At 41.3% G+C, this 27,868-nt stretch overlaps 6 protein-coding genes across 6 annotated transcripts; 3 read left to right on the top strand and 3 right to left on the bottom strand.

The window, feature by feature from the left end:
* Window positions 1-259: 259 nt before the first annotated feature.
* On the top strand, window positions 260-3,642 carry GCK72_020447 (uncharacterized protein; the record flags this gene model as incomplete). The annotated part of the gene is made up of 4 exons (XM_003116141.2): window positions 260-400; window positions 2,563-2,670; window positions 2,865-3,167; window positions 3,502-3,642. 4 exons carry the CDS (start codon window positions 260-262, stop codon window positions 3,640-3,642), a joined length of 693 nt encoding a protein of 230 aa, XP_003116189.2.
* Window positions 3,643-4,171: 529 nt separating this feature from the next.
* GCK72_020446 (uncharacterized protein) lies at window positions 4,172-11,916 on the bottom strand (the record flags this gene model as incomplete). The annotated part of the gene is made up of 7 exons (XM_053733580.1): window positions 4,172-4,291; window positions 5,003-5,083; window positions 5,300-5,452; window positions 5,748-5,933; window positions 6,464-6,529; window positions 7,515-8,978; window positions 11,659-11,916. 7 exons carry the CDS (start codon window positions 11,914-11,916, stop codon window positions 4,172-4,174), a joined length of 2,328 nt encoding a protein of 775 aa, XP_053582493.1.
* A 439-nt stretch (window positions 11,917-12,355) lies between these two features.
* Window positions 12,356-16,157, bottom strand: GCK72_020444 (uncharacterized protein; the record flags this gene model as incomplete). The annotated part of the gene is made up of 7 exons (XM_003116291.2): window positions 12,356-12,871; window positions 12,971-13,243; window positions 13,297-13,875; window positions 13,933-14,205; window positions 14,258-15,019; window positions 15,073-15,153; window positions 16,056-16,157. The coding sequence occupies 7 exons, from the start codon at window positions 16,155-16,157 to the stop codon at window positions 12,356-12,358; spliced, it is 2,586 nt and encodes an 861-aa protein (XP_003116339.2).
* Window positions 12,998-15,040, top strand: GCK72_020445 (uncharacterized protein; the record flags this gene model as incomplete). The annotated part of the gene is made up of 4 exons (XM_053733579.1): window positions 12,998-13,228; window positions 13,285-13,854; window positions 13,912-14,190; window positions 14,246-15,040. 4 exons carry the CDS (start codon window positions 12,998-13,000, stop codon window positions 15,038-15,040), a joined length of 1,875 nt encoding a protein of 624 aa, XP_053582492.1.
* A 755-nt stretch (window positions 16,158-16,912) lies between the features above and the next one.
* On the top strand, window positions 16,913-17,131 carry GCK72_020443 (uncharacterized protein; the record flags this gene model as incomplete). Its single annotated transcript, XM_003116250.2, has 1 exon — window positions 16,913-17,131. The coding sequence occupies one exon, from the start codon at window positions 16,913-16,915 to the stop codon at window positions 17,129-17,131; it is 219 nt and encodes a 72-aa protein (XP_003116298.2).
* Window positions 17,132-23,659: 6,528 nt separating this feature from the next.
* Window positions 23,660-27,519, bottom strand: GCK72_020442 (uncharacterized protein; the record flags this gene model as incomplete). Its single annotated transcript, XM_003116491.2, has 3 exons — window positions 23,660-23,788; window positions 25,219-25,431; window positions 27,478-27,519. The coding sequence occupies 3 exons, from the start codon at window positions 27,517-27,519 to the stop codon at window positions 23,660-23,662; spliced, it is 384 nt and encodes a 127-aa protein (XP_003116539.2).
* Window positions 27,520-27,868: the final 349 nt, after the last annotated feature.

Raw genomic sequence — 27,868 nt, 5'->3', positions numbered from 1 at the left:
TGAAATGCCAAAAATTCGGAACAACTGTTTTTCGCTTTTTAATTTCGATTTTAAAAATAGAACATTTCACGAAATAGCGTTTTTAAAGCAATAAGGACATCACGCTTCTTACAACCGCGCTCTACCGAAACCGAAGAAAATTGTGTGCGAAATTGAGAGACTCAGCGAAAAATATACATTTTTCAAGGCGATTTCAGTGGAGCGCAGTTGTTAGAACTGTGCCAAGCTAATATTTTTCTCCGAATTTTCTAAAAACAAAATGTTTTCTTTTGAACAGGGCGCCGACTACGTGTTCCACTCGTTCTACTATTGGTGTAAATGGACGGGAATTCATACGACAGTCTATAATTATGAAATTACTCAAGTCGACGGACCCGCCGTTGTCATCTGCAATCATCAGGTGAGAGAGAATTCAAAAATGTGATGCAAGTGCGCTCTATCGATAATTTCGGCTCCTAAGCACCAAAAGTCAAAAAATTTTCAACCAAAAAAAGTCCAAATGCACTTTCTCCACATTTCCGACTAACAAAATAATGGAAGTTTTCCTCGGCTCTCTCTTCTTTTCCGGCGGTGCCAGTGGGTGCCCAAAAATGTTCCCTTCTAATTTGTGAGTCTTGTCGTCGTCGGACTCCTCAAAAGCAACCACACCACCACCACACGCATAGAATTTTAATCATTTTTTGGGGGAGGGGGGGGGGGGGATGCACTATTTGAAAGAGTGGATCAAAATAGATGGATGAGTAATGTGGGGGCCATGGGGACTAGAATCATAAAAAGCCTGGCTGAGCTGTTCTCAGACTAAGCAGCTACCGATCTGGTTAAGCAGCTACGGAGAAAAAGCGTACTCAAAATGAGCACCTAGATCGGACGGCTGGTTAAGCAGCTAGGTAGCACCGCTACCGAGCCTTCTGGCAATTTGGTTGACCAGCCACATCGGAACCTGGTTAAGCAGCTACCGATCTAAGCAGCCGCCTAGAATCAGGAGCTCGGAGCCTCCGAGTCGGAAAGCGATCAGCAGCTTCGGTATGAGATCGTTTGGTCAAGAAACTACTGGCATAGGCAGCTCCTTACTAGGGAAGGCTTCCGCGTCAGTCTGGAGATATGGGACGTCATCTATACCATTTGAAAGCTGAGAAAACGCTGATTCCAAATATATATTCAGTTTTTGCTTTGGAGGCTTTGTATTCGAGAAAAACAAGGTCAAAGTTTGGAGGTAATGACTTGTCAGCGATCCAAACGTTGACCTCGTTTTTTCTCGAATACCTGGCATCGAGGGCAAAAACTGAGTATATATTTGGAATCAGCGTTTTCTCAGCTTTCCAATGATATAGGTTACGTCCTATAACTCGACGGTCACTCGGGAACAGGTATGTGGAACGTTCCCTAGTTAGATGAGACGCCACCAGACTGAAGCTAGTGAGACAAAGCTTCTTCCGAGCCTCCAAAAACTACCAAGTCAGAGACTCCAGCTGGTTTTGAGCCAACAGACGAACAGCCAATGCCTTGGGGCGGTGCCGAACATTCCACCTCTATTCTTCCTAAAAATAGAAAGAAAAGCAACAGACACACACGCAAACGACGGCGTCAATATGCAACATGAGAGAAGTCGTTGAAGCAGCAGCAGAAGCAGGAATGAAAGAGTGAGCTCTCTCTCGGGGGAAATCAGGAGAGAGAAGTGAGTGAGCACCCCTCTTCTCACTTGGCCAATTGGCTCTCTCTTTGAGTGCTCATCCAACTGTATACGAGGATGAGCACCTCATTAGACATGATTGGGAATAGGAGGAGGACGAGGAGATTTTGGAATAAGAGAAGGAGTTAGATGTGCAGGAGGAGGTGCGATGGTGGTACTGTAACAGAAACAACCAGATCACCGAAGTGTTCTTGGGTTACTGTAGCTATTTCTAAAACTGCAGTAGAAAGGATCTGAAGAATCGAAAATTATCACTAAAAAGTAGCAGAGATTTTCAATTCCTGGAATCCTGGAATGATTACTGTAGATATCAGAAATCGTAACGTGACTAAAAACGCTTCACGAAGCGACAGTAACCCCAGGAAGGAATCGGGACTGAACGAATCTCGGATATCATGGATTCTCATTAGAGCACAATTTCGTAGTATTAGCAGTCCATTTTTCTTACAACTGCGCTCCAACGCAAACGAGAGAGTATCGGCGAGAGACACAGATTTTCACAGTTTTTCACCTGTTCTCGCATTTTTTCATAACAATTTACAGAAAATACTATGAAAAAATTCGAGAATAGGTCAAAAACTGTGAAAATCTGTGTTGACGTGAGAAAAAAAAACTCTGCGTCTCTCGTCGATACTCTCTCGTTTGCGGTGGAGCGCCGTTGTAAGAAAAGTGGACTGCTAATATCCAATTTTCATAATTCTTGAATTTCTCTTGGATCACAATTAATACTGTAGCTAAAGTACCCCAAAAACCGTGCAAGCACACCTACCGTACCCCTATGCACCTGTCAAACCTCAAAAATCCAAAATTCGCAATAGAGCGCACTTACATACCCTTTTTCAAAACTTCCCCACGAAAATCCATATTTTCAGAGCTCCCTCGACATAATCTCAATGGCGTCAATCTGGCCGAAACACTGTGCGGTGATGATGAAACGAATTTTGGCTTACGTTCCGTTCTTCAATCTCGGCGCCTATTTCGTACGTTTTTTCGGACATTGACAAATATTGTCTGGTGTCTCTCAGTTTTCTGTGCTATTTCTTCGAAATATCTATTGTTTGCGAAGAAAATTTACATTTTTTAGTATGGGTGGGCTCGCGGAGCTCAATGAACTCAGAGGTGGACATCCGGACGCACAGACAGACAGAGACCCTAAAAATTCTTATTTTTCCAGTCCGGCACAATCTTCATCGATCGCTACAACCGTGAACGTGCGATGGCTTCCGTCGACTATTGCGCCAGCGAGTTGAAAAATCGAAATCTAAAATTATGGGTGTTCCCAGAGGGTACCAGAAATCGCGACGGCGGATTCATCCCGTTCAAAAAAGGAGCATTCAATATCGCTGTTCGTGCACAGATCCCAATTATTCCAGTCGTTTTCTCAGATTATCGCACGTTTTATTCGAAACCTGGAAAGTATTTCAAGAATGACGGCGAGGTTGTGATCCGCGCGTTGGAACCGATTTCTACGAAGGGGGTAAGCTTGAATCAAGAAGCGAATATCTTTAAAAAAAAAGAATGGGCCGAACCGGGGATTGAACCCGGGACCTCTCGCACCCAAAGCGAGAATCATACCACTAGACCATTCGGCCACAACATTTATTGGATATCGAAGCTGTAGACAAGCAGGGTGGAGATAAAACTTGACACCTTATCACTCTCCTCGCTCCTCTATCGCTACCTTCTCCATTTCAAAACGCGGCCGAATGGTCTAGTGGTATGATTCTCGCTTTGGGTGCGAGAGGTCCCGGGTTCAATCCCCGGTTCGGCCCCTTCCTTTTTTTTTGCTTTTTCATCCATATAAATTCCAGCTAACCCTTGACGATGTCAACGAGTTATCCGACAAATGTCGTGATCTCATGCTCGCCGCCTATCGAGAAGTCACCGCTGAAGCATGGAAACGGACTGCCGATCGGCGTGGCGAGACAGTTTCTGGCAAGAAGATCGAGTAATTTGTAAAAACTTACATAAGAATAGAATCTGGAATGTAAATATGTCCCTTTCATGTGTGTGTGCCCTTGTCTTCATTTTTCCGGGTCTCTTTCTCTTTTTACTGTTTTTTATTGCCTTTTTCCTAACATTTTCTCTGTGTTTTTGTTGCTAAATTTTCTGCATTTTTTGTGTCTTTTAATTACAATAAAACGTACATTATACGACATTTGGGATGTGGGAAAATGGGGACGATGTGAAAGCAAGCATTATATAAAGAAGGACCTATCAAAAGGCACATTTTCTTGGGAATGGGGGGGGGGATTATTTCTTTCTACGACAAAGAATTAGAATTGATTCAGCGAAATTAGATGGGGAGAAAGGGGGCGGGGCTTGTGTGGTGGCGATAAAATTACTGTTTTATATACCAGATCAGAAATTGGGTGGGGGAGAAGGATAAATGAGAGAAAATAAGCAGAGAAAATTATTGGTTTTGGATAAAACGGATCAAATTTCAAAAAAAAAAGTTGAGAAAGGGGAAGGGGGCGAAGCTTAGAGAATTGCACACCGTCTCTTTTGTGGAGCTCCCTCAGAACGAGTAGTCGAACGAAGAGTGTCGGTCTTGTTGTTTCCGCCAGATTTTGGTGATGGAAGAGTGCCCGTTTTGAGGTTCTGAAAGATATATTGATAGAATTGATAGGCTGCGTCTGTCTGTGTGTCTGTGTGTCTGAACCGGTGAATTTCAGTGCGAAAATTCCATGTTTTGGGGTTCAAATGAGCAAAAAAACAGACTATAATAGTAAGATTATTTTTTCAGTCTGAAAGTCGTTTGTACTGTGCAATCGCGCTCTATCGAAATCTGATTACTATCTGGTATTCGCGCTCCATTGACAAGTATATGAAATTGTCAATAGAGCACATTTTCCTAGGAGTTTTGTCGGTTTTATTGAACATTGCGAAAACTTTATTTTTGAAGTAAAATATTCAGTTTTTCGTGACTTTTTGAGCAAAAAACAGCGGAATCTCTAATTTCTAGGTGTAAAAATCGATTTTTCAGTCTCCAGAATCTTGAATTCACAACAGTGACATGCCTTGTTAGTGCTTTCATTTTAGTTTTTCTCCAATTTATTTACAAAAACCATCACATATTAGGCGGAAAGCATTATCCAAGCAGCGGGAGCGAAAGATATATTCACAAATATTGATCGTCGTGGCAAAGCATATAAGTGTTTTAGTGCTATGTGTTAAGTGCGCTCCAGCGAAAATTCCAATTGAGCGCGATTTCATAAAAGCAAATTTAAGCCAAATCAATCCGCAAAAGAAGCGTGTAAGCCCATAAAAATGTGTCTGTCTGTGTGTCTGTATGCATATTCAAGCCTATACCTCGTCGGCCTTCTTCTCCACGTGTTCAGCAGCCTTCTTCACCTCCTCGGCAGCTTCCTTGATAGTCTCGTTAGCCGATTTCTGAAAATGTAGGTATTGAATAAGTTTGAAAATCTGAAAATATGTAATTTTTTGAGTATTTTTCGGGCGATATTCAGTAAGGGGTAGTTCAAAAAGCGATTATTAGTAAACGGTGAGACTAGGAGAAGATTGAGCCTGACAAGAAGACACGTGGATTACTGTAAAAAGGGGGCGGGGCTTTATTAGGTACACATATGAAGGGGGCGGAACCTGAACCTTTGCAGTCGATGGCGATGGGAACGTGTAGAAGTCATCAGTGTCATCATTGGATTCAGAAGTCGTCGTCATCGTTGACGTCGTCGCCAGTATTCTTCCGGAAACTTCGCGAACCGCTTCGCTCGTTAGTTGAGTGGCCAGTTGAGAAGCAAACTAGACTAGGTTTAGTGTTAATTTTCAAGAGAATATAATTACAACAGTTATCAATGGAGCGTGCTTGCCGAGTGTGTCTGAGTGAGAACTAACTAAATCTAGAGCCGTCGAGAGAACCGATCCATTTTCCACGTCATCATGCCAAAGAAACCAAATAAAGTGCTATTAGTGAAACCCGGAAAATCAGTAGACAGCAAATACGCTCCACCGAGAATTCTCTAATTCTCCATAGAGCGCACTTACCTATATCAAATAAAGATAAGAACCAAGCCATTCCCCCCTTCACGAAACCTACCTCAACCTGTTCGATAACCTCTTCAACCGAGCCACCAAAAGCTAACTGCTCTGGCTCCGCCTCCTCGAGTGGAATCACCGGAATTTGCGACGTCTTCTCGGGTGTCGAATAGAAGAACTCACGCTTCTTCTCGTGCAACGCCGCGGCGCGTTCGCTCAAAAATTTCGTGGAGACGTCGGAGGAATTCTGTGTGGGAAGGAAGAAATATGAAGAGGTGGGGAATATGGAGAAGATGTTGGTTGATGAGGTGGTGGTGTAGAAGTAGAAGCAAAAACAGAAGAAGTAGAAGAGATAGATTAGAAGACGTTCGAAGAAGAAGCGGATTCAGAAGACGTGACGACTACAGGGGAAGCGGGAAACGGGAATTGGGGGAAAAGAAGTCCAAAAACACGGCAAAAAGTTATGGTGCAGAGCGAAAGTGGGTTAGTAGAGAGCGGAGATTCTGAGATGCTGACGACGATGACGTGGATTCAGATGTCCAGAATTCAGAATTCAGAATCTCGACGGAGACAACAGACAAGAAATGGACAAAATCACAGGGACAAAGGGGGAGAGCACACACACACATTTTGAAAAGGAAGTTAAAGCCACACTAGAAAATTTTAAAATTATTTGAAAAAAAGGGGAAAAATCAAAAAAGTGAACACCGAGCCACTCAAAAAGCTGTTCGTCTAGCTTATCGAACAGCACGAATTGCAGCAATTCTTGAGACGTACCTCGACTTCGGCGGCCTTCGAACTGACGGCTTCCTTCGTGTCGTGAGCGGTTTCCGAAGCGTTTTTCTGCAAAAATTGGAGGTTTTTTGGCAAAAAAATAAGGAAAATTGAGAAAATTCCCGACGAGATGTTGAACTGGGATAAAAATGAAAATTTTTGCGAAATTGGAAAGTTTTCGAGAAATTTTCGAAATGTTTGAAAGAAAACTAATTTAAAACAAAAAGGAAGCTTTTAGATGGAAAATTGTAAATTTGACGGAAAAAAACCTAAAATTTGTCAAAAATTTGAATTTTCGAACAAATTCTTGAAAAAATTGTCAATTTCTTGGAAAAAGACGGAAAATTTGAAAAAAATTTCAGTTTTCAAGGAATTTTCGTAATATTTAAAAGAAAACTACCAATTTTGAACAAAAACCAAGTTTTTAGAAGGAATATTGATGACTTTTGATAGAAAATTGTAAATTTTACGAATAAATAAACCCAAAACTCAGCAAAAATTGAAAAAATTTGACAAAAATCTGGTAATCCCATTAAAAAAAAAGAAATTTTCGAATAAAAATGGCAATTTCCAGGCAAAAATTGTCAATTTCTTTTTAAAAAAACAGAAATTTTTAGAAAATTTCAAGTTTTCGAGGAATTTTCGGAAAATTTGACAGAAATTAACAATTTTTAACAAAAATTCAGTTTTTAGAAGGAAAATAGATGAATATCACGAAAAATAAAAATTTGACAAAAATCTGGTTGACAAAAGCAAAAAATTTCGATCAAAAATGACAATTCCCAGAAAAAAAATGTATATTTTTTAGAGAAACAAAACGGTTCCTTGCGAAATTTCCGGGTTTTTTTCTAAGAAATTTACAATTTTTTTTTGGAAATCGCCATTTCCGCTCGAAATTTCCTGGTTTGTTATAGAAATTTCAGATTTTTGTCAAATGCTGGGTTTTTTTCCGTGAAATTTACAATTTTCAATTAAAATTCATCAATTTTCCTTCTAAAAACTCAATTTTTGTTCAAAATTAGTAGTTTTCATTCCCTAGGAACCCCAATAATACCTTAGCTCCATGAATATACTCGGAAGCGGCCTCATTTGCATCGTGAAGCTTCTCCTCAACAGTGTGAACAGCCGACGAGAGAGTGTCGGCGACAGTGCTCACAGCCGACGCCGCAGAGTCATTGACGTACTGAACAGCGTCAGAAGCTGTCGATGCGGCACGCTCCAACTTCTGCTCAGCAGCATGAGCGTACTCTTTGGCAGTGTCGACGATCGAGTGACGTGGCGATTCTGGAGCCGCCTCCTTGACCTCTTCAGCCTTCTCTTGAACGTGCTCCTTGACCTCTTCAACCTTCTCTTCACCATCATTGACAGCAGTGTTGAGTGAGTAGTTAACTTTCTCAAAGGTCTCCTCAGCCTGAGCCTTCTCTTGCTCAGCAATCTCCAAAGCTGGCTCCGAAGCGTCTTCAGTCAACTTCTTAGCAGATTCCCAAGTCTCCGAAGCCTTCTCAGCCGCCTGATCGTAGTATCCCTTGGCGATCTCAGTGACAGCTTCTCCTTGTTGTTTCGCAGAATCCACAAGATCCGAAGCCTTCTCCTTAGCCTGCTCGAAGTAACCCTTGGCTTCCTCCTTGGCTTCCTCGGTCTCCTTCTCAGCAGAATCCAAGAGTTCCGAAGTCTTTTCTTTGGTGGCATCCCACACTTCAGCAGCCTTCTCCTTGGCCTCCTCGAAGTACTCCTTGACAGTTTCGACAGCTTCTTTCTCTTGTTCCTTCGCAGATTCCAACAGATCCGAAGCCTTCTCCTTAGCCTCTTCAGCCTTGGCATCAGCGGCATCCCAAGCGTCGGATCCCTTAACCTTGGCCTCATCGACGACTTCCTTAGCGGAATCAGAAGCCTCCTCTCCATGATGTTTCACCGATTCGAATGCTTCAGAAGCGGTCTCCTTGACGTCTTCAACAACATCTGAAACCTTATCACTTGCAGCATCGATGACGTCGGCGACATCATCCTTGACCTCCTTAGTCTCCTCCTTGATAGCGAAAGCTCCATCGTCAGCGTGTTTCTCAGCTTCCTCATAAGCCTCTGTGACAGCTTCCTTCGTGGTTTCCCACGCGCTCGCAGCAGAATCCTTCGCCGATTCGAACGCATTCAGAATAGCGTCTCCAGCCTCCGAAGCCAACGATCTGGTGCTGTCAGTGGCTTCCTTTCCGTGCTCTTCAACGGATTCCTTGGCATCTGAAGCGGCCTCCTTCACGTCTACAACAGCGGTGGTGCCCGAGTGATGAAGCTTTTCGAAAGTCTCCTCAGCAGAATTCTTGACGTCTTCAGCCTTCTCTTCGGCGGATTTCTTCACATCTTCAGCCTTATCCTTGGCAGCCTCGACGACATCTTCAGCTTGTCCCTTGGCGTGCTCAGCGTGCTCGTGGACGGCTTCTGAAGCGTCTGACGCCTTCTCCTTGGCGGCGTCGAAGGTTTCTTCAGCCTTGTCCTTGGCAGACTCGTAGAGATCGGTGGCGGAGTGCTGAAAATTGGAAATTAGTTGATTTTTCGCTAAAAAATCGAAGAAAAACATTCAAAACCCAACGAAAAACTGTGATTTTCCATGGAAATTTCCAAATTTTTTGCGGTGGCCTGGTGGCCGTGGACTAGAAATCACTAGCTAGTCCCCGGTCACGGTCTCCTACGAGCGAAATCGCGCGCGATTTTGTCTCGCTGTCTGCCGCCCTCCACTCTCTCACCCCTGTGAGAGTGCTGTAGAAGGTACAGAGGAAACAACGAATAAAAAAGTGAAATATGGATGGATTTTTGTGATTTTTTCTATAAAATCATCAAGAAAAACACGGAAACAACAATTTCAGTATAATTCAAAACACTTTACCATGCAAAATATAACAAAAAACGAGTAAACGTTAGTCGACTTTCTTACTGTAAACTACAAGGAATTTAATTGATTCTGAAGAGCTTCGGAGTATGTAACTTGATAAAAGAATACTATTAACTGACAGAACTAACAAACTAAATGAAATTAGAGCTTGATACAATGTCGTAGAAGTGGGAATCATCCTCACAACTTTTCAGCTTTTCGTTGAATTTGCATCAAAAGTTTCGGCTAGGACCACGAAATTCAAAATAGTCAAGGTGCTCCAATTTTTGGTATGTGTGTTCTACCAACATAGACCTTTGTTTTCTTAGTTGAAAACTTTTTTGCAAATCCTCACTCAAGAAAGATATCGGCCGGTAAATCATGGCAACTTCAAATGGGTGTCATCTTAGCTTGTTTGCTTCAATCGTCTGCAACTGCCTAGGATGCTCTTCAACAAAAAAACGATCAACTACAAAAATGGAGAGCAAGAATAGTACTACAATTTGATTTAAATACCAAACACAAGATCATCAGTTCTGACGTCATGAAACCATCTCAAAGTTGGAAAATAATTTCGTAGGATCAATGATAGTCTATTAGAGAGTAAATTCAGTCAAGGTAGCATGAATTGTTTTTCAACTACTTGAAAACGTTGAAAATGACTTCAGCTTTCATTTTTGGTACGTAAAGTATTCTAGATTTGATTCTTCCTTTCAGAAGAAGATCGAAAGATGAGATCACAGTATTTCGCTAGAATAAGTATTTGAACACGAGCGTATCTGTCTGAAAACCAAAGCTAAGAAGGCGATTTCTCTTATTTATTATTCCCAGAGTGTCAAAATTCATTTGAGATAGAAAAGAAACCATGTTTCAAAGTTCCTCTTTTGATGCGCGCTCTCGAGTCTACACCTACAGTAGTTAACGTGGTCTTGACCTGTCTCCGAAAAAATGCGAACGTTCAGTCAGTTCTTAACGTAAAATGGTGATTGATAGCTCAAATGAACCGCAAAGACATTCTCTACAAACGTAAGGAAACGGATTTTTGATTTAGGCTTTCGTTTCTGAGAAATTTTCCAAAAACCCTCAAAAAATGACCAAATTTTCGAATTTTGTACTGAAATTTGTTTTAACTAACAGAGCATTATTTTTGGACCTTTTTTGACGTTCTAACTTGGAAAATGATCACCATCGAATTCTCTACAAACGCAAGGAAGCCGATTTTCGATATTTATACTTTTTCGTTTTTTAGGGCCCAAAAACCGTAAAATGTGACAAAAAGTTTATAAAATCCGTGATTTATATAGCTTTAACATGGAGTAACATGTTTTTTTTTGTATTATCAAAGGGTTTTAGACATCGGTCTATAGAATGCATACAAGATTTTGAGTATTCCACTTCAGAATACCTCTGAAGCACTCAAAATCACGAATCTAATTGATCTACGTCTTACGGCTCTTTGGTGAAAATTTTGCAACTTTTTTTTAATTAAAAATTTTTTTCACTTCTTCATTTATCTTGTTGATAAACTTTCATTCTTTTAATTTCACTTTTTCCTTGATTTTAACGTCTTCAAAGTATCCTTCCAAAAACGGTGTTACGGCAGCGCAAACGCGCTCTATCTGCACGAGCGAGAGAGTGCGAGACGCACAGCACCTCTGACCGTAGTTTTTCGCGAAAAATTTTCGCCGCAGGAGACCGTGCCCGGTGGCTTTTTTCAGAGAAATTTCCGGAGAAAAGGGGATTTTTTGCGACAAATGATGATTTTCTGGCTAAAAATGTTTGAAAATCACAATTTTGATCATATTTTACATAAAAAGTTGCTTCCAAAGACAATTTTTTCAGCCTAGAAGCCTTCGGGAAGTTTTCAGCGGCAAATACAGTTTTATACTGAAAAATAAGCTATTTTCACCATACTTGCAATCCGGGCCGACCCGGGCCGACAGTTTTTATTAAATAACTCTCTTCAAAAAAATCGTGTCGGGTTGGCTAATAGCTCAAATGATAGGTATTTGGACATGTTATCAGACAGAATCAAAACAAACTTTGCAGAAAACCCACATGAGCCCCGGGCCGGGCAAAAGTGTCCAGGCCGGGCCGGGCCGGGCCGACAGCGGTTTTAGCCGGCCCGGGGCCTCTGTGGATTTTCTGCGAAGTTTGTTTTGATTCTGTCTGATAACATGTCCAAATACCTATCATTTGAGCTATTAGCCAACCCGACACGATTTTTTTGAAGAAAGTTATTTAATAAAAACCGTCGGCCCGGATTGCAAGTATGATTTTCACCAATTTTTAGTATTAAAAAACCAGAAAATCATCAATTTTCCACCATATTTCTCACCTCAGCACTGTCCTTCGACTCCTTCAACGAATCTCCAACTTCGGCGGCCTTATCTTTCGCGGAATCCCACAAATCTTCAGTTTTATCCTTAGCAGATTCCAAAGCGTCTTGAGCAGCGTCTCCAGCATCAGAAGCCTTTTCCTTCGCCGATTCGAGAGCTTCTTGAGCGACGGCAATTGCCTCGGCTGCCTTTTCTCTGGCCTCGTTGATGGCCGTTTGGGCGTAATCACCGGCGGATTCGACGGATTTGTTGTCCATGATGGAAGTGTTCTGAAAATAAAACATATTGATTCGGGACGATTTTCAATGGTATCTCAAAGAAAAAAAGGATTTCTGAGAAGAAAATGAGCGAATCAATGAAAATATCATTGGGAGAAGAGAAAATTTGTAATTTAGCGCTGGAAATCTTAAGTTTAGATCAAAAAAGATTTGTGGGTCTAAAAATGCGAAAGTGAATGATTTTCTGACGAACCGCTATCGGGCTCAACTTTTGTCGAAGCCGACTATTAATAAGCGTTTTCGAAGAAAACCAAAGTAAGGAAGGTAGGCTGAGACCCTTCAATCTATATCTGAAAAAAGAATTGAGAGAACTCAAGAACAAAAAGAAAACACGGATTCGAACGTATGTACAAAGCTTTATTTACAAGATTAATTATTTTTAATAATTAATGTTAAGAGAAATTAACGAATAATTAGCTTATTCAAAGTTGCTGAATGCATTAAAATATCGATGATGGGTGGGCTCCTCGAAGTCGACGTCATCAGTGGCGTGTCCAGTGAACGCTTCCTTGACTCCTTCGGCTCTGTCCTTGGTTGCCTCCCATGCATCGGAAAGCTTTTCACCGATAGTCTCGGTGAAAGATTTGGTGTTGTCTTTGGCAGACTCAGCGGCATCACTGACGGCATCCTTGGTGTTGTCCCAAGCGTTACCGGCCTTGTCCTTGGCAGTCTCCCATGGACCATGTGGTTGACCGAGAGCTCTGTCTTTGGCTTCATCAGCTCTCTCCTTGAAGTCGTCGGCTTTGTCGGAGGCCTTGTCCTTGTAGTCCTCAGCCTTGTCTTTGGCTGAGTCCCAGTAGTCAGCAGCCTTGTCCTTAGCCTCTTCGGCCTTGTCCTTGGTTGCCTCCCAAGCATCAGATGCCTTTTCCTTGGTGGCGTCGATAGCTCCGGCAGTCTTTCCCTTGGCCTCGTTGTAGGCACCGGCGTGGCGGTTCTATAAAGAAACATAATGAGGTTAAGTTCAGAAACTGAGAACGCATCCAATGTTAGGAATCATTCCCAATGGACATCTTCAATGTTCTGAATCCCTTACCTCTACATTATCCTTGGAGTCGGTAGCATGTCCTTTGAAGGAGTCGGCAATGTCCTGAGCCTTTTCCTTGGTAGCCTCCCAAGCTCCAGAGATCTTGTCTCCGGCCTTCTCGGTGAGAGATTTGCCATCGTGCTTGGCATCTTCAGCCTTATCCTTGGTCTTGTCCCAGGCATCACCGGCAGCATCTTTGGCGTCTTCAGCCTTGTCCTTGGTGGCATCCCAAGCGTCTTGGGCTCCATGCTTAGCTTGGTTGTACATGTGAGCGGCCTTGTTCTAAAAATATTAAGAAATTAATTTCTTTTCATCTCTTTCAGATGTATGCTCACCTCGACATGGTCCTTGTCAATGGTGGCATGGCCCTTGAACGAGTCAGCGACGTCCTGAGCCTTTTCCTTGGTGGCTTCCCAGGCTCCAGAGATCTTGTCTCCAACCGTTTCGGTCAAAGATTTTCCCTCGTGTTTGGCGTCCTCAGCCTTATCCTTGGTCTTGTCCAAAGCATCTCCGGCAGCGTCTTTGGCATCCTCAGCCTTGTCTTTGGTGGCATCCCAAGCGTCTTGAGCTCCATGCTTGGCCTGGTTGTACATATGGGCGGCCTTGTTCTCGACATGGTCCTTGTCAATGGTAGCATGACCCTTGAAGGAGTCAGCGACATCTTGGGCCTTTTCCTTGGTGGCCTCCCAAGCTCCAGAGATCTTGTCTCCAACAGTTTCAGTCAAGGATTTGCCTTCGTGCTTGGCGTCCTCAGCCTTGTCGTTGACCTTGTCTTTGGTGTCCTCAACCTTGTTCTTGGTCTTATCCCAAGCATCTCCGGCAGCATCTTTGGCATCAGCAGCCTTATCCTTGGTGGCATCCCAAGCATCAGCAGCCTTGTACTTGGCGGTGTTGTAGGCGTCGGCAGCCTTGTTCTGGAAAGATAAATTCAATTAGATATCATTCTCCAGATATCAAGACTCTCTAATTACCTCAACACTGTCCTTGGAGTCAGTTGCATGACCCTTGAAGGAGTCGGCGACGTCTTGGGCCTTTTCCTTGGTGGCTTCCCAGGCTCCAGAGATCTTGTCTCCAACCGTTTCGGTCATAGACTTGCCCTCGTGCTTGGCGTCTTCGGCCTTATCCTTGGTCTTGTCCATAGCATCTCCGGCAGCATTCTTAGCTTCTTCAGCCTTGTCTTTGGTGGCGTCCCAAGCGTCTTGAGCTCCATGCTTAGCCTGGTTGTACATGTGAGCGGCCTTGTTCTAAAAATATGGCAAAATTAATTTCATTTCATCTTTAAAGATGTATACTCACCTCGACATGATCCTTGTCGATTGCAGCATGTCCCTTGAAAGAGTCAGCGACGTCTTGGGCCTTTTCCTTGGTGGCCTCCCAAGCTCCGGAGATCTTGTCTCCAGCCTTCTCGGTAAGAGACTTTGCCTTGTCAGAAGCCTCTCCAGCCTTCTCAGAAGCAGCCTCCTTGGCGTCAGCAGCCTTGTCCTTGGTGGCATCCCAAGCGTTTCCGGCACTGTCCTTGGCCGAGTTGTAGGCGTCAGCAGCCTTGTTCTCCGCGGCATCCTTGGAGTTGGTTGCATGAGCCTTGAAGTTGTCGAACATCGACGAGGTCTTGTCAGCGGCCTTGTCCTTGTACGACTTGGCAGTGTCAGCTGCGTGTCCAGCGTTCTCCTTGACGTTGTCAGCAGCATCACCAGCGAGTTGTTTAGCGGATTCATAAGAATCGGAGATCTCTTCACCAGTCTGTTTGGCAATTTCGTTGGCCTTGTCAGCAGCCTTTTCAGCATTGGCCTTCGCGGCGTCAGCATATTCTTGAGCCTTGTCCTTGGCAGTTTCCTTGGAGTCGTTGAAGGCTTGTCCGGTCTTGTGGGCAGTGTCTCCAGTGATGGATTCCTTCAACGAGCTGAAAGCGTTGGAGATCTTGCTTCCAACAGTGTCAGCAGTCTCTCCAGCCTTCTTCGATGCATCGTGAGCATAGTCTCCAGCTGCATCAGCAGTTTCCGAAGCGGTTTGCTTGGTGCTGTCGTAGGTTTCGCCAATCTTTTCACCGGCGCTACTGAACTGAAAAATCACAAAATATGAGATGGTTAGACGATATATAGGGGCAAACTTACAGCTCCGGTGACTCCGTCCTTGGCGTTGACGGCAGTTTCTTTAACTTTGTCCATGAAACTCATTTTGTTTTGCGGTGTATTCTGAAATAGGAACATGAGTAAAGAATTTCAGCTGCTACTTTAAGAGTAGGAAAAAGAGAGAATAGGGCAAGAAGTATTGACTGGAAATCTGGTGCAAATAGGAAGGAGAGACTTCAATAAGTACCTAGAAACAAAGAGAAGAATGATAAGGAATGATAAAAATCGAAGCCTATATATATGAAAAACTATTCGACCCTAGACGCCATAGCTCACATGACGTTATTATCGTACGCAATGATATGTGGATTCAGGAAAGTTCTCTACTAGCGTCTCCGTCTCTCCACTAGGCTCCGCCCCTTTCCCATCAAGCGAGAGGGGGGTTTTCCCTTATGACTAGACGGAGAGACGCAGAGAAGCCAAGGGCGCCCGGGGCGTAAACAAAAACATGATCATTGGTGCCTTACTCGCCTTTGAGCTTCTACCATGTTGTTTTCGACTTATTTCCATTTTTTCTCTTTGTGTTGTCTATATGGAATGGAGGGGACTAAGAGAACGCTAAGAGATCAAATTGGAAACAACAGTTTCAGAGTCACCGATTCTTTCAGTTCTCTGGTTATCAGATGGGTTGAGGTCACCGAACAAAGTATTATGTTATTGTTCCAGACGGAATAGAGAAGATCGAAAATAGAATGACGAGAGGAGTGTTTTTACAGGAAAACAGATGGATGATCTTTCAATTTCATCATTTAAATGACTAGTTCTAGAGTTGAAATTTTAAAGAATCTGGAGTTTTCTTCAGAATTATTTTCAAAAATAACAAAAAAATTCTCTCTCCATTTTGAACCAAATTTCCTAGCTGAAAAAGTTAAGTCGGTTAGAAGCACGCAAAAATCCAAAACTATCTTATTCCCCTATTCAGGACATTCAACTATTCTTAAGTAAAAATATATATATTCGCCAACCTCAACAAATCGCACCGATGTTCCAGCTTGCTCAACTATCAAAATTTGAGCTGGCTTCCACTGGCTCACAACGAATCTTTTGAGATTTGGATTCGAAAGCATAGTTTTTGAGGGCAAAGTGTTGTGTCAAAGTAGTAAAGTCGAAAGTGATTTGGGGGTCGTCTCAGTGGAAAATTTGAATTTTCTGCTGAGAGGAGTGAAGAGAAAAGTGTGTTGACCACTAGAGGGACGGGCGCCCCTTTTATACGCGAACAGCTACATGTGGTGATTGGTCTTTGAGACCTTACCATCTGGCGAGCCATCTACATGTGGATGGTTCCAGAAGACTCCGCCCCCTTTTTGGCCTTGTTTACTGTCCCGCCCATCCAATTTGGGACCTCAAAAACCGAAACAACAACACCCTTCTCTAACAGTCTGTGTTCTCGTAAGCTCTAACCAGAGTGGAATACCCCTCAGTACTTCTTCTAACCGACTGTTTTCTGGTTCTTGATGCTTCTCTCTCTCTCATTTCTTTCTAGTCTTTGATATTATAAGCCTAACCAGAGAATAACTTTCAGAATAAAAACACAACAACCGAAAACAAGTATAAGAGAGCATCTCGCGGAACAAAGCTCTCAAAACCTAACGCTCCACCCCTCAACAAAAAGCGAAGAGATAACGACTCAGTGTGGTGTCTTACCAAACAAATTTCCAAAGTCAGCCGTCTACTACAATTCCCAAATTGTCCAATTTGAATTCTGCTTTCTGAGCTCTTACCGAAAAAGGATAAACTAAACAAGTAAGTCTATCTATATTAGAAGCTAGCCAAATCTAGAATTCTTAGAGAATCTTTAACTAATTTTACTATCTTTACAGAAATGGATCCAACCTACAGCAAAGAATCGAAAGCCGAGCAAACTCTCGAGCAACTCGCAAAGGAATTCGACAACCGAAACCCGGCGGAACTTCTCGCTGCTCGCGGAGCACCAGCCGCTGTGGAGAAGACGTTCCCACCGACTTCGAAGCTTCCAGAGAACGCTCCAGGAGCTAAAGAGAAGGTCGAATTCTGTATGTTCTCTTCCAAAAAACAACAATAAATCGATGACATCATTCCGTCACTTTTGATTTCGAAAAGTTGTAAATAGAAAGTTCGAATTATCGAAATTTTCACATCGAATCAATGTTTTCTCTCTGTAGCCTTGATCTGTATCTTAGAAATTACGGATGATGATAATGTTTTTGTAAATTTCACCAATTTTTGATGTAAATAAAGTATTTGTTGAAAAAATGTTCAAATTTTGGGAAAAATCGCGTCGGGAGAGGAAGTTTTGACCGAATTTTAAAGAATTACACAAGAAAAGCGAATTCTCAGAGAAATTAGCGAAGAAACAGTGAAACTTTGGTAAAAAATCGAGCTCCTACGGCAAAAAAACCGATTTTCCGGGAGCCTTTTGAGGAAAACACGTGTAAAATCTAGGCCTAGAGTGAATTTTTGCCGAAAAACAACGTTTCGCCCCTGAAACTGGCGGAAAGTGACCTAAATGTGGTAATTTTGAGAGAATTCGTATAAATTCAGCGAAAAGGGAGGAAAAGATAAGAAAATAACCGAAAACTATCGAAAAAACCTGTGAAAATTTGAAGTTTTGCGAAAAAAACGAGCTCCAACGGTGAAAACTCCAAATTCTTGAATTTTTGACTGAAAAGCACGAAAAACGGGGATTTTAGCCGAAAAATAGTATTTCGCCTCTGAAATTGACGGACAGTGATCGAAATCTGCTAACTTTGAAGAATTTTGTAGAAAATTCAGCGAAAAGGGAGTAAAACTTGATAATTTGGCCGATTTTGAATAGAAAATCGGAAAATGGCGATCGGAGAGGACGAAAAACGAACCGAAAAGCCAATTTTCTGCAGAAAAATGGATTTCCCAGCTAAATTGAGCGACTTTGAGCTGAAAATCTGTGGACCGCGCAAGTTTTTGGGAAAAATCACCGAAAAAAGAGAGAGTAGGAATTCTGCGCGGCTTTCCACCAGAACCAACCTTCAAACGTTGCGAGAAGTCGCGGCAGGCTTGAAACTTGCGGAACATCTTGAATAATCGAAGTGCTTACCACAAAAGGGAATGGGTTGATAGCAGGAAGATCGTTGATCACAATTTGAGAGCAAATTGAAGTGATTGAATGACGAGAAGATTTCGAATATCCAACGGAGTAAACATGTTTTTTGTTGTTGTTTTCTACTTTTTAAGCGTAAACAATGTCAAGTTTGTAAACAAAATCGTCCGAGAACTGTACACGCGGAAGAGTGATAGAGCGCGTTTGCAACATTTCAAAGTGGCGCGAGTTTCGAAAAAAGTTTTTGAGCGATTAAAAGTCGATTTATAGGTTATCAATAGCGATTTCTCTGTAAGAATCGGTGCGAAATTTGATAAAAATAAGTATTTCGCTCAAAAATCGAGAAAAAAACGTGGCGAAAAGTTTCGAAAATTGTTGTTGTTTACTTCAAGCATGAAGTAAACAAGTGCCGAAGTGTAAACACTTGTCCGAGAGTTGTCCGAGAGGAAAAGATGAAATGGCGGGAGTTTGAAATTTGGTTTTTCTTCTTCTTTTTCGAAAAATTCCGGGAAAATCAAATTTTTGTGAAAAATCCCTCAAAAAATATTATGTTCGGGATTTATTCGAGGTCATTTCCTTCCGATTGACACACTTAGAAAAAAAAGGAAATAGACATTTCCAAAGTTTTGAGAATGGCGGAAAAAATTAATGAAGCATGAAATTGAAGGAGTCACAGAACATAAAAAGTCAAGAATTCAAAAAATGCGCTCCACTGACAACTTAATCAATAGAGCGCGAGTGCTAAAATGGAGGGTTAGTTATAGACCTGAAAATGAATAGATAGCAAGATAAATTATTGATAAAAAAGAAAAAAACATGAAAAAAAGTTTTAAATAAAAAAAATTCAAAAAAAGAAAAAATCCCGAACTCTTCCAAAGAGTGGGATTCTAGGCCATCGCGCGTATGACATCACTTTCGCATTACTAATGAGTCATTAGTAATGACTATTTAGCCCACTGTACATTCGAACAATCTGGGCGCCTTGATCTATGAACCCTTAAGCAGAAAAGGGCACAATTTATTAGATGGTTGTTTACGCCAACCACACCGGACAAATTGAAATGGGGGTCAGGGTTGGCATAGTGCCAAGAAAAAAGAGGGGAGCGAGGAGAGGGGGAACGTTCGAGAAGGGGGGACAGAGGGGGGCAGCTGTTGTGGGTAATGGACGGGAGAGAAGCTTCGAGAAGACCGTTTTTTTTGTGTGGTGGATAAAAGGGCAAGGGGTCTAGTAGACAACAGTAAGCCCTAAGGGTCAGGCTTTTTGAAAAATAGAATTATATGAGTTGGAATCTGAAGACGTGGGGATTCTGAATCCATTTGGAAAAAATTTCCGAAAGTTTTTTTTTCAAAACTTTCAAAAAAGAAGAAGAAATTATTGCAAAACATTTGTAGTCAATAGTTGGTGAAACGGCTCATGACAGATTATGTCGTTTGCATAACTGGTTTTTTTAATGATGTTGGAGAATTCCAATAAAAAAAATGATGAAATTTTGGAGAATTTCAGAGAAAATAGAGTCAAAGAGAAGGGGGAGAAAGGGCATGTTTTCGACTGAAAAGTGCAAATTTTCAAAGAGGAAAACATGAGGAGCTCAGAGTGCTCGAAAATTCAAAAAATGGAGGAAGAAATTCTTGAATTATTCTCAGACATGTTTGAATTTGAAACTGATGAAAAATGACAGGAAAAGAATTGAGAAAAAGGAGTCTAGTCTCGGAAAATCAGAAGTTTCTCAGAATCATAGAGCCTATTCTTAAAATTCCAACAGAAAAGTCTGGAACTGGCATAAGAAATGTTCGGAAAATTTTAGAATATATGAAGTTTTGAAGAAAAAATTGTCTCAAAATGACTGCAAAATAAGACTCAACTCTATGTAAAGCTGAAACACTGAAACATTAAAAGATACGAGGATCTTTTCTTTACTAATAATATTCAACAGATTCCGTCTGTGTATTTGTTTGTCGCCAGCCATAACTCCCTTCGTAGTGGACCGATTTTTTTGAGACCTGGATGTATAGATTGGAAATTTGACTTAGTTGATGCCCGAACTTTTCTTTTTTCAAAAATATCAAGTTTGACGTCTTCTGAAGACGATGAGGTTTTTAGTGCTAAATTTAGTCGATGAGGGTGTGTCCCGACAGGGTGGTAGAAAGCTCAAAGTATCAACCTAACACTACTGACTCGATGTTTCTTGACTGCACTCTCGACAGGCACCAGCCGCGCGTGTGTGGTGTAGTGGTCTACACAGATGACTCTTACGCATTGGTGGCGAGTTCGTTCCAGTCAAATTGGAAATTTTTTTTTTTGCTTTTTTGTGATGGGAAAGTAATTTATTGAGGAGCTTTTGGATTTAAATGGAGGGAAAAACAGTGACTATGATAAAAAATTTGTCAATAAGTCTGCTTCGCATCTTGCATTTGAGAGAAAATTGAATGAAAATTTGGTCAAGAGCCCGTAAACTCCCGTTGGCTACGGGTCAAAAGACTACCGTAATCTTAAAATTAATATTTCATCATGGACGCGCCAGACCGATAGCATTCGGTATTTTCGGATTCGAAAGTTCGATTTGAGATTTGAATACCGCTCATCAGAGCAGTAAAATTTTCGAAAAAGGAAGTCGGGAGAAGGAAGAGGGAAGTAAATTTTTGAAAAAAGAGGACGGAAGAAAGAAGTCAGTCAAAAATTCCAAAATGTTTGTAAACTTTTTTGAAAGCCGGAAGTGGCAAAAAATTTTCAACGGAAGACTGAAGCGCATACTTGCAACGGGCCGGGCCGATTTGAGAATTTTCACCGGCCCGGCACGGCCTCCTGCAGAGGCCCTCTCAAAGTACTGTGCGCAGTGCATTGAGAGGACCTCCGCTGGAGGCCGTGGCCCGGGTCACAGAACAAAAATTTGAAAATTTGAATTTTTTTGAAATTTTTTTTGATTTTTTTGCAAAAAAGTCGAATTTTCGACTATGTTTTTACATATCGATACAACTCAGGTGTACATAGGATTTTTGACTATTTTTGATGAAATTTCAAAAAATTTCGAAAAATTTTGTGAAAAAAATTGTGCTCATTTTTTGACTCCGGGCCGGCAACTTTCTCTACCGGCCCGGGTCGGGCCGATATTTTGCAAGTATGCTGAAGCGGGAAGTCGGAAGAAGGAGGAAGAAAGTGAAATTTTCAAAAGGGAAGTCGGAAGAAAGAAGAAGGAAGTGAAAAAAAAGCCCGGAAGAAGAAAGAAGGTAGTCGGAGAAAGGAATTCCGCACAGCTCTGCCGCTCACATACATAATGGGAATTAAAGGAACCGGGAGAGCATGTTTTCTGATAGCGAAGCCTAAACTAAATGAAAGACCACTACTCAAGAAGCTGATATGTGAATAAGGACCCGTCGTATCTCGGTTGCCTACAAAAAACTGAATTCTTGGATGAGAGTTTGTTAAAACACCGTCTCAGTCTACCATATTCCGAGAAGGAAGACGGCGTTGCCGCCGATCAGACAAAATATATATCGGCATGATCACTCGCCTTTTGAGAAGGAAAGAGAGAAGAGTTATCAAGTTCACGTTCTTCTGTGAGATTTTTTTGAAATGAGGAAAACATAGGAAGAAAGTTCAAATTGGTAAATTCAAAAACAGCTCATTCTAAATTCCATATTCTATCAGGATAGAAAAAGTCATTGAGAAAGTTTGTAGAATTTAAGTCTGAAAAGGAGAGATTTTACAATTGTGCTTTATCGGAATGAACTGCTCGGCTAAGAAGCGCCGCAGGTGCTGTAAAACTGAGAAGGGTGGTGTAGGGAAGGAGGTTTAGTCGCCGTTAGGCGACGTAAACCGACTGGTCATTAAGATTTAACATTAGGATTTAGAGAGGATCAGTTGGAAGACATAGAGTTTCAGATTGATAGAGAACGGAGATTAGCTAGAAAAACTTTTTATAATAAAATCTGAAACTGAATGCTAAAATTTGCGAAAAATCTATCGGAATCCGAAAAATCAGCTAGGAGAAGGAAAATCTTTGAGATCTAAAGCTAGAGACCTTGAAGAAAAATTTTCCCAGGAATTTGAAAAAACGAAGAAAAAAGAAGATTCAAACATTTTTGAAAAGTAGGAATCTGATTGGTCAGAAGCTGAAAATCAGATAAAATTTCGAAAAAACTTGAGTTTGAAAATTTTAGGATGTGGAAATGTCGTGAAAACTGAAAAATTGGTTCAATCAAATCCAAAAGTCTAGAAATTATAAAAATTATAGACGAAACTTGGAAATTCAGGATTCTAGTCAATTCTAGAACGCCAAACATAAGGAAAACAACATTTTGCTGGAATCGAATTTAAGGTCGCAATGACCTGAAACTATCATTCATCATGGTGCTTTTGGGTGAATAGTCGCGTTCCAAAAAAATAGAAGTTTCTATCAAAAAGGTACCCGAAGTTCCATACTTGTCAAGGCCTGGCCTGAGCTGAAGGCCCGAATAATTGGCGCCAAAACTAAAAAATTCAAAATATTTCTAATTTTTGAAGTTTTTTGCATTTTTTTCGCAAAAAAGTCAGATTTTCGACTATTACTCAGAATTAGAAGAAACTTTGAATAATCGTCAAAAATGTTCATTTTTTCGATGAAAAACTGAAAAAATGACAAAAAAGTTATCGGGCGTACAGGGCCTTCAAAATTTTCCCTCGGCCCGGACTTGAAAATTTTGGGATTTTGAAATATCAAGCTTGGAAATTCTGGATTTCAACCCATTATAAAACGGCAAAAATAAGAAAACACAGTTGCATTCCAAAAGAATAGAAAAAAATAGAAGCTTCGACTAAAAACAGTAACCAACATTTCAACAAAAACGTCTTTTGTAGACAGTTTTTTTTTGTGGAAAACCTTATTTCCTCTTATAAAACAAGCTTCAAGACATTTTTAAGACCCAGTCAGACTTCAAAAAACCATTCAAAATTCCAAAAATTGCACACAAATCCCCAAAAAAGTGTCTCTATTTCAATTTAAAACGGCAACATATTCTCTCCTTCCAACACTGACACAAAATGAGAGAAAGTTGACGAGTTGTTCGAAGTATAGGGGGGTATGTGTGTGTGTAAAAAAGGGGGGGGAGGGCATCCGTTTGGCCCCCGTTTTCTCTCTTTTTTTGCCTCCTTCTGATCAGTGGGTGACACTGAAAAAGAAAAAGAGAGGGAACACACAAACAACCAACTTGCCTAAAAATTTAGAAGACAAGATAACAAGGAAAGAGACACTGCGAGACAAGGAAATTTTGAAATTTTGAAAAAAAAATCTTTGAAAAATCGAAGAAAAAGTAGTAAAACACTATGTGATGATGATACGTCGTAATTTGAGGAGGAGTAGGTTGAAAAGGGGGCGGGGCTTCGAGGAAAAAGAAGAAAAAAGAGAGAAGTGATGGGTTCAAAAATCTCAGTTTTCATGAAAAATGTTGCCGAGAAGAAGAAGAAGAAGACTCGGGAGAAAAAGTTGGGTCTCGGAAATTCTGGTCTGTCTGTGTGTCGGTAAGTATGGATGACCTAATTCATGTCGGAACTGGAACTACTTGGAGGCCTGAGTTAGATGACCGTGTGTGTGTCCAGTTGTCCGAATGTCCACTATCTGGGTTACTGTTGCCCAGGATCGAAATTTCTAGTTTTCTGGATCCGGGTTTCTGTAGGCCAGAATCCAAGTTTTTAGTTTTTTGGATCCGTACCTAGCACCGCCTGTTTTAGAAGTGAAAGCGATGTGTGTCTGTCTGTGTTTCTGTGTGTCTAGTTGTCCAAATGTCCAGGTGTCTGTCTGTTTGTCCGGATGTCCTACCAGGTAGAAACCGCCAGTTTTAGAATCGCTACGGATATTTCATGTTGACAATAGTAGCGATTCTGTCTGTATGTGCGTTTATCTGATGTCTGTCTGTGTGTCTGTTTCTCCAGATCTCCAGAATTACAAATTTTAAGAATTTTAAGAAATTTGAACCCAAAAACTAATTTTTTCTCCAGAACGTTCCATCAAAGAAACAAAAGTCAACAGCCGAGGTGGAAAGTCAAACAAAAAAGAAGAGCACTGTCCTCGCCTCTCTCTCTCAAAAATGTTTTTCATCTGGTCAATGCATGGAGTGGAAAAAGAGAGAGAGGAGGTTAGTCACCCCCCGAAAATGTTCCTCCTGTCAAAAGATTGTACATTTCGACATGAAACAAAAAAAAAACAAAAAAATTGAAACGGGGTGATTTCACAATATATTGCTAAGGCTTGAATCATCAACAAGGCGGTGCTGATGTGTTGGAAGGGAAGATACGGGGGAATTGGGGTTTGCAGAAGGAGCGTTAACGCAGGTGAGTTATCAAGCCAGGCGCCGTAAAGTTGCGTTCACGTAGGTCAGAATTGTCATGGAAGGTAGTGGGTTCAACGCAGGTTATCAAGCTAGAAGTAAGGTACGCAGGTGCGTCCACGCAAGCAGATAGTGATAACGCAGGGGCGTTCACGCAAGCAGGTAGTGAGTGATAACGCAGGTAGCGTCTTTGCAAGAGTTCGACGCTGGTCTCTACGTTGAGAGTGATAACGCAGTAGTGCTCAAGCAGGTTAGCGATGATAAGCGTCACGTAAGCAGGTAGGTAAATTCTCGCAGCGTCTATTCTACCGCAAGCAAGGACGCAGGTGTGTTAGCACCGGTAGTAAGTTCAACGAACTTTTGGAGTGAACTTAACGCAGGTGAGTGATTATAGCGTTGCGCAAGGGGGTTTGGAGTTGACGCAGGTGCGTTATGTGTTACTCTACTGATTCTTAACGCCTTGACCGCCTATTCGCCCCCATCTGATTCAAATTGGTCCCCTCCCCCTCTAGCAGATAAACTAATTGGCTCTCCACCACAATTCGAGGGGTCATCTCAAAGAACAGATGTCCGAACACAAACAGAACCACCGGAAAAATCATTTTCAATCGGTGGCGTGCAGAATGAATTGAGAATTGAAATGAGATGAGGAGGGGCTAAGAAGAAAAAAAGAGGAGAAAGGAGAAGAGAAAAATAAATGACCCCCAACGAGAGGAAATTGTCCGGTTGGCAGAGGGGCAAAAAAGACAAAAAAAGAGAAAAGAGGAGCTTACGCTGGAGTCATCAGTGTTGATGAGTTTCGTCTCCTTGTCGAGCACATCGTCAGCAAACGAATCATTCAGTGAAGATGGTGGAGTCTTCTGATGACTTTTTGTCTCTTTCTCCTCCTGCTCTAAATGGTGTTGAGCCGATGGAATGGCCTCGTCGACGAGCTTTTTGCTCAACTCGTCGAGGAGATGGTCAGCGCTCTCGGACATTTCGTCTTGCTGAAAATTGTTGAAATTGGAAGCTGAGTTTCAGAAAATGAGGATGCGAATGATCTCCGTAATTGGCATAATAATCTCGTAAATCGACAATGGCTTTGTAAGTTCAGATTGAAATTTCGTAAATCTACATCGAGGTTCTCGTAAATCTACACCAAACTTTTGTAAAATCACATTCTAGCTTCCGTAAATTTACAGTAAAGTTCTCGTAAATCGACACTAGAATAGATTGACATGAGATCTCCTAAATCTACACATCCACTCCTTAATTCTACACAGGACTCTGATAAATCTACCCTAAACTCTTGTAAATCTACACCGTAATGGATTGGCATGAGATCAGCAAAATTTTCGTAAATAGACACCACAACTCCGCTCCTCAATTCTACACTGTTCCTTCGTAAATCCACCCCCGTAAATTCACACCTGAGTCTCGTAAACCCACATAACCAAGTAAGTCATGTCATGCGAAAAAAATCTCAACCGTTTCCATGTTTACAGTCCATATTTTCTAAAAATAGAAAACAATTCAATCATATTTTTTCTTCAATAAAACAAAAAACATATTTTCTCTCCGCGATGTTTTCTATGAAGTTTCAAAACAAAATAGAAGAATGTGAAAATCGTTAGAAAAAACAAAAAAACCGTTTTCGCTACCAAAAATAAGAAGAATGATTCAAAGAATGCAACATCATTTTCGATTTGTTTCTCTCTTTCCCGCCGCCAAAAAGTGAATGACTTGATATCAGTACAATCTGTTATCAGGAGTGGAAGAATGGAGAGGTTGCAATGCTAATTGGTAGTGACAGGAAAGAACAGAAAAATGATGAAATGATATGGGGGAGGAGAGGTTGCAGGAAATTACGACAGAAGTCAATAGTTGATAGAGAGAGAGAACGGCGGGAAGGGATACGGTTTCCGGTGTACAGTGCCCACCGGGACTGATAATAGGAACCTGGTGCTACTACTGGACTGATAGTACTAAATAAGCACATGTTAGCATGGCAGCCTTCTTACAACTGCGCTCTACCGAAACCGAAGAAAATAGTGTGCGAAATTGAGAGACTGAGAGAAAAAGAGGCATTTTTCAAGGGGATTTCGATGGAGCGCAGTTGTAAAAGATGACAGTATCCGTACGTGATGATCACTGGAATCGAAAATGAGTTTAGCAACAGGTCTGTTGGTACGTCTGTTTGTCCAGATGTCCAAGTGTCTGTCTGTCTGTGTGTCCGGATGTCGGTTTCCTACGTCCTGTGTGTATTTATGTTTTTCATAACCAACGGTTCCAGTTGTCTGCTTTTTTTAGTCGAAAAATTTTGGAAATTTTTTACTGAAATTTTCAAAAATAAAGAAAAAATAAATGTGACTTTTCGATTTTACTGAAATTGTTTCTAACTTTCTACTCAAAAAATAGGTTTCTAGGGGTCGATACCGTTTTCATACAAGTTCGTAGTTTTTCCCTCCGAAAAACTAATTTTTTCAGACGGTTTTCTTGATTTTTTTTTCGAATTTTTCCGTTTTCGGTAAAATTTTTTCAAAAATTTTGAAAAAATAAGTTTTTTTCCAAAGCCCTTGTCCGGATGTCTGTCTGTGTGTCAGTTCGACTAGATGTCCAAATGTTCTAACGACTACCTCTCTGCCAGTCTGTTAGTAACCGTCTGTATGTTTAGTGGACCCGATCAGCCCCGAGTAAGAAATTATTTCAAAAAATCTTGATTTTCACTTAAAAATTTCTGAAGTCACTGTTTTTTCACTTTCTGACTGTTCCCGCTCTGAAGTCTGTGTCTGTCTGTCTATCTATCCAGACGCACAATGCTCATGTCTGTCTGTCTATCTGTTTATCCAGATTTGCTCACCGTTTTGCAACTTTCCCCAAACACCCCATCCTCCTCTCCCTCAATCCCGTCCATATGTGTTGACATTCCTCAACTCAAGAGCTTCTTGTTCTTTCCCTCCTAAACCCCACCAGCTGGTGAGTTCAAAACCGAAAGCACTTTAGATTTCTTCTTTGCCCTTTATATTCTTGTTCTTAGAAAGAATCTGACAAACCTGAAGAGTGATTTTTGGCGGCGATGGTGATCTCGATGACATTTTTCTCCAAAGTTGGTTGGTGTAGTTGGAAGAATGAGAATGGATCTGAAATTTTCAGTTTTAAATATCAGAAAAAAATGTAAATTTTGGTATCAAAAACAGAAGATCATAAAAAGTATGGTAGAAGAGTAAATTCAAACTATACGAATCGCGTCGATTCATTAGCTAAACACTTCTCAACTTTCTTTCGAAAACTACACTCGGAACGATTTTAATGTGAGAGTCGGACACACTAAACCAACTGCCTCGTCTCGTTTTTTTCACACATTAGCTCTCACTTGGAAAATGGGACAAACTATTACAAATTTTGATTTAGTGGTGGAAAATGGGAGCTACTTATGTAAGAGAC

This window comes from Caenorhabditis remanei, chromosome V (genome assembly GCF_010183535.1).
Source record: "Caenorhabditis remanei strain PX506 chromosome V, whole genome shotgun sequence".
In the NCBI taxonomy this organism is placed as follows: Eukaryota; Metazoa; Nematoda; class Chromadorea; order Rhabditida; family Rhabditidae; genus Caenorhabditis; species Caenorhabditis remanei.
This window is presented reverse-complemented; position numbering and strand designations above follow the sequence as displayed.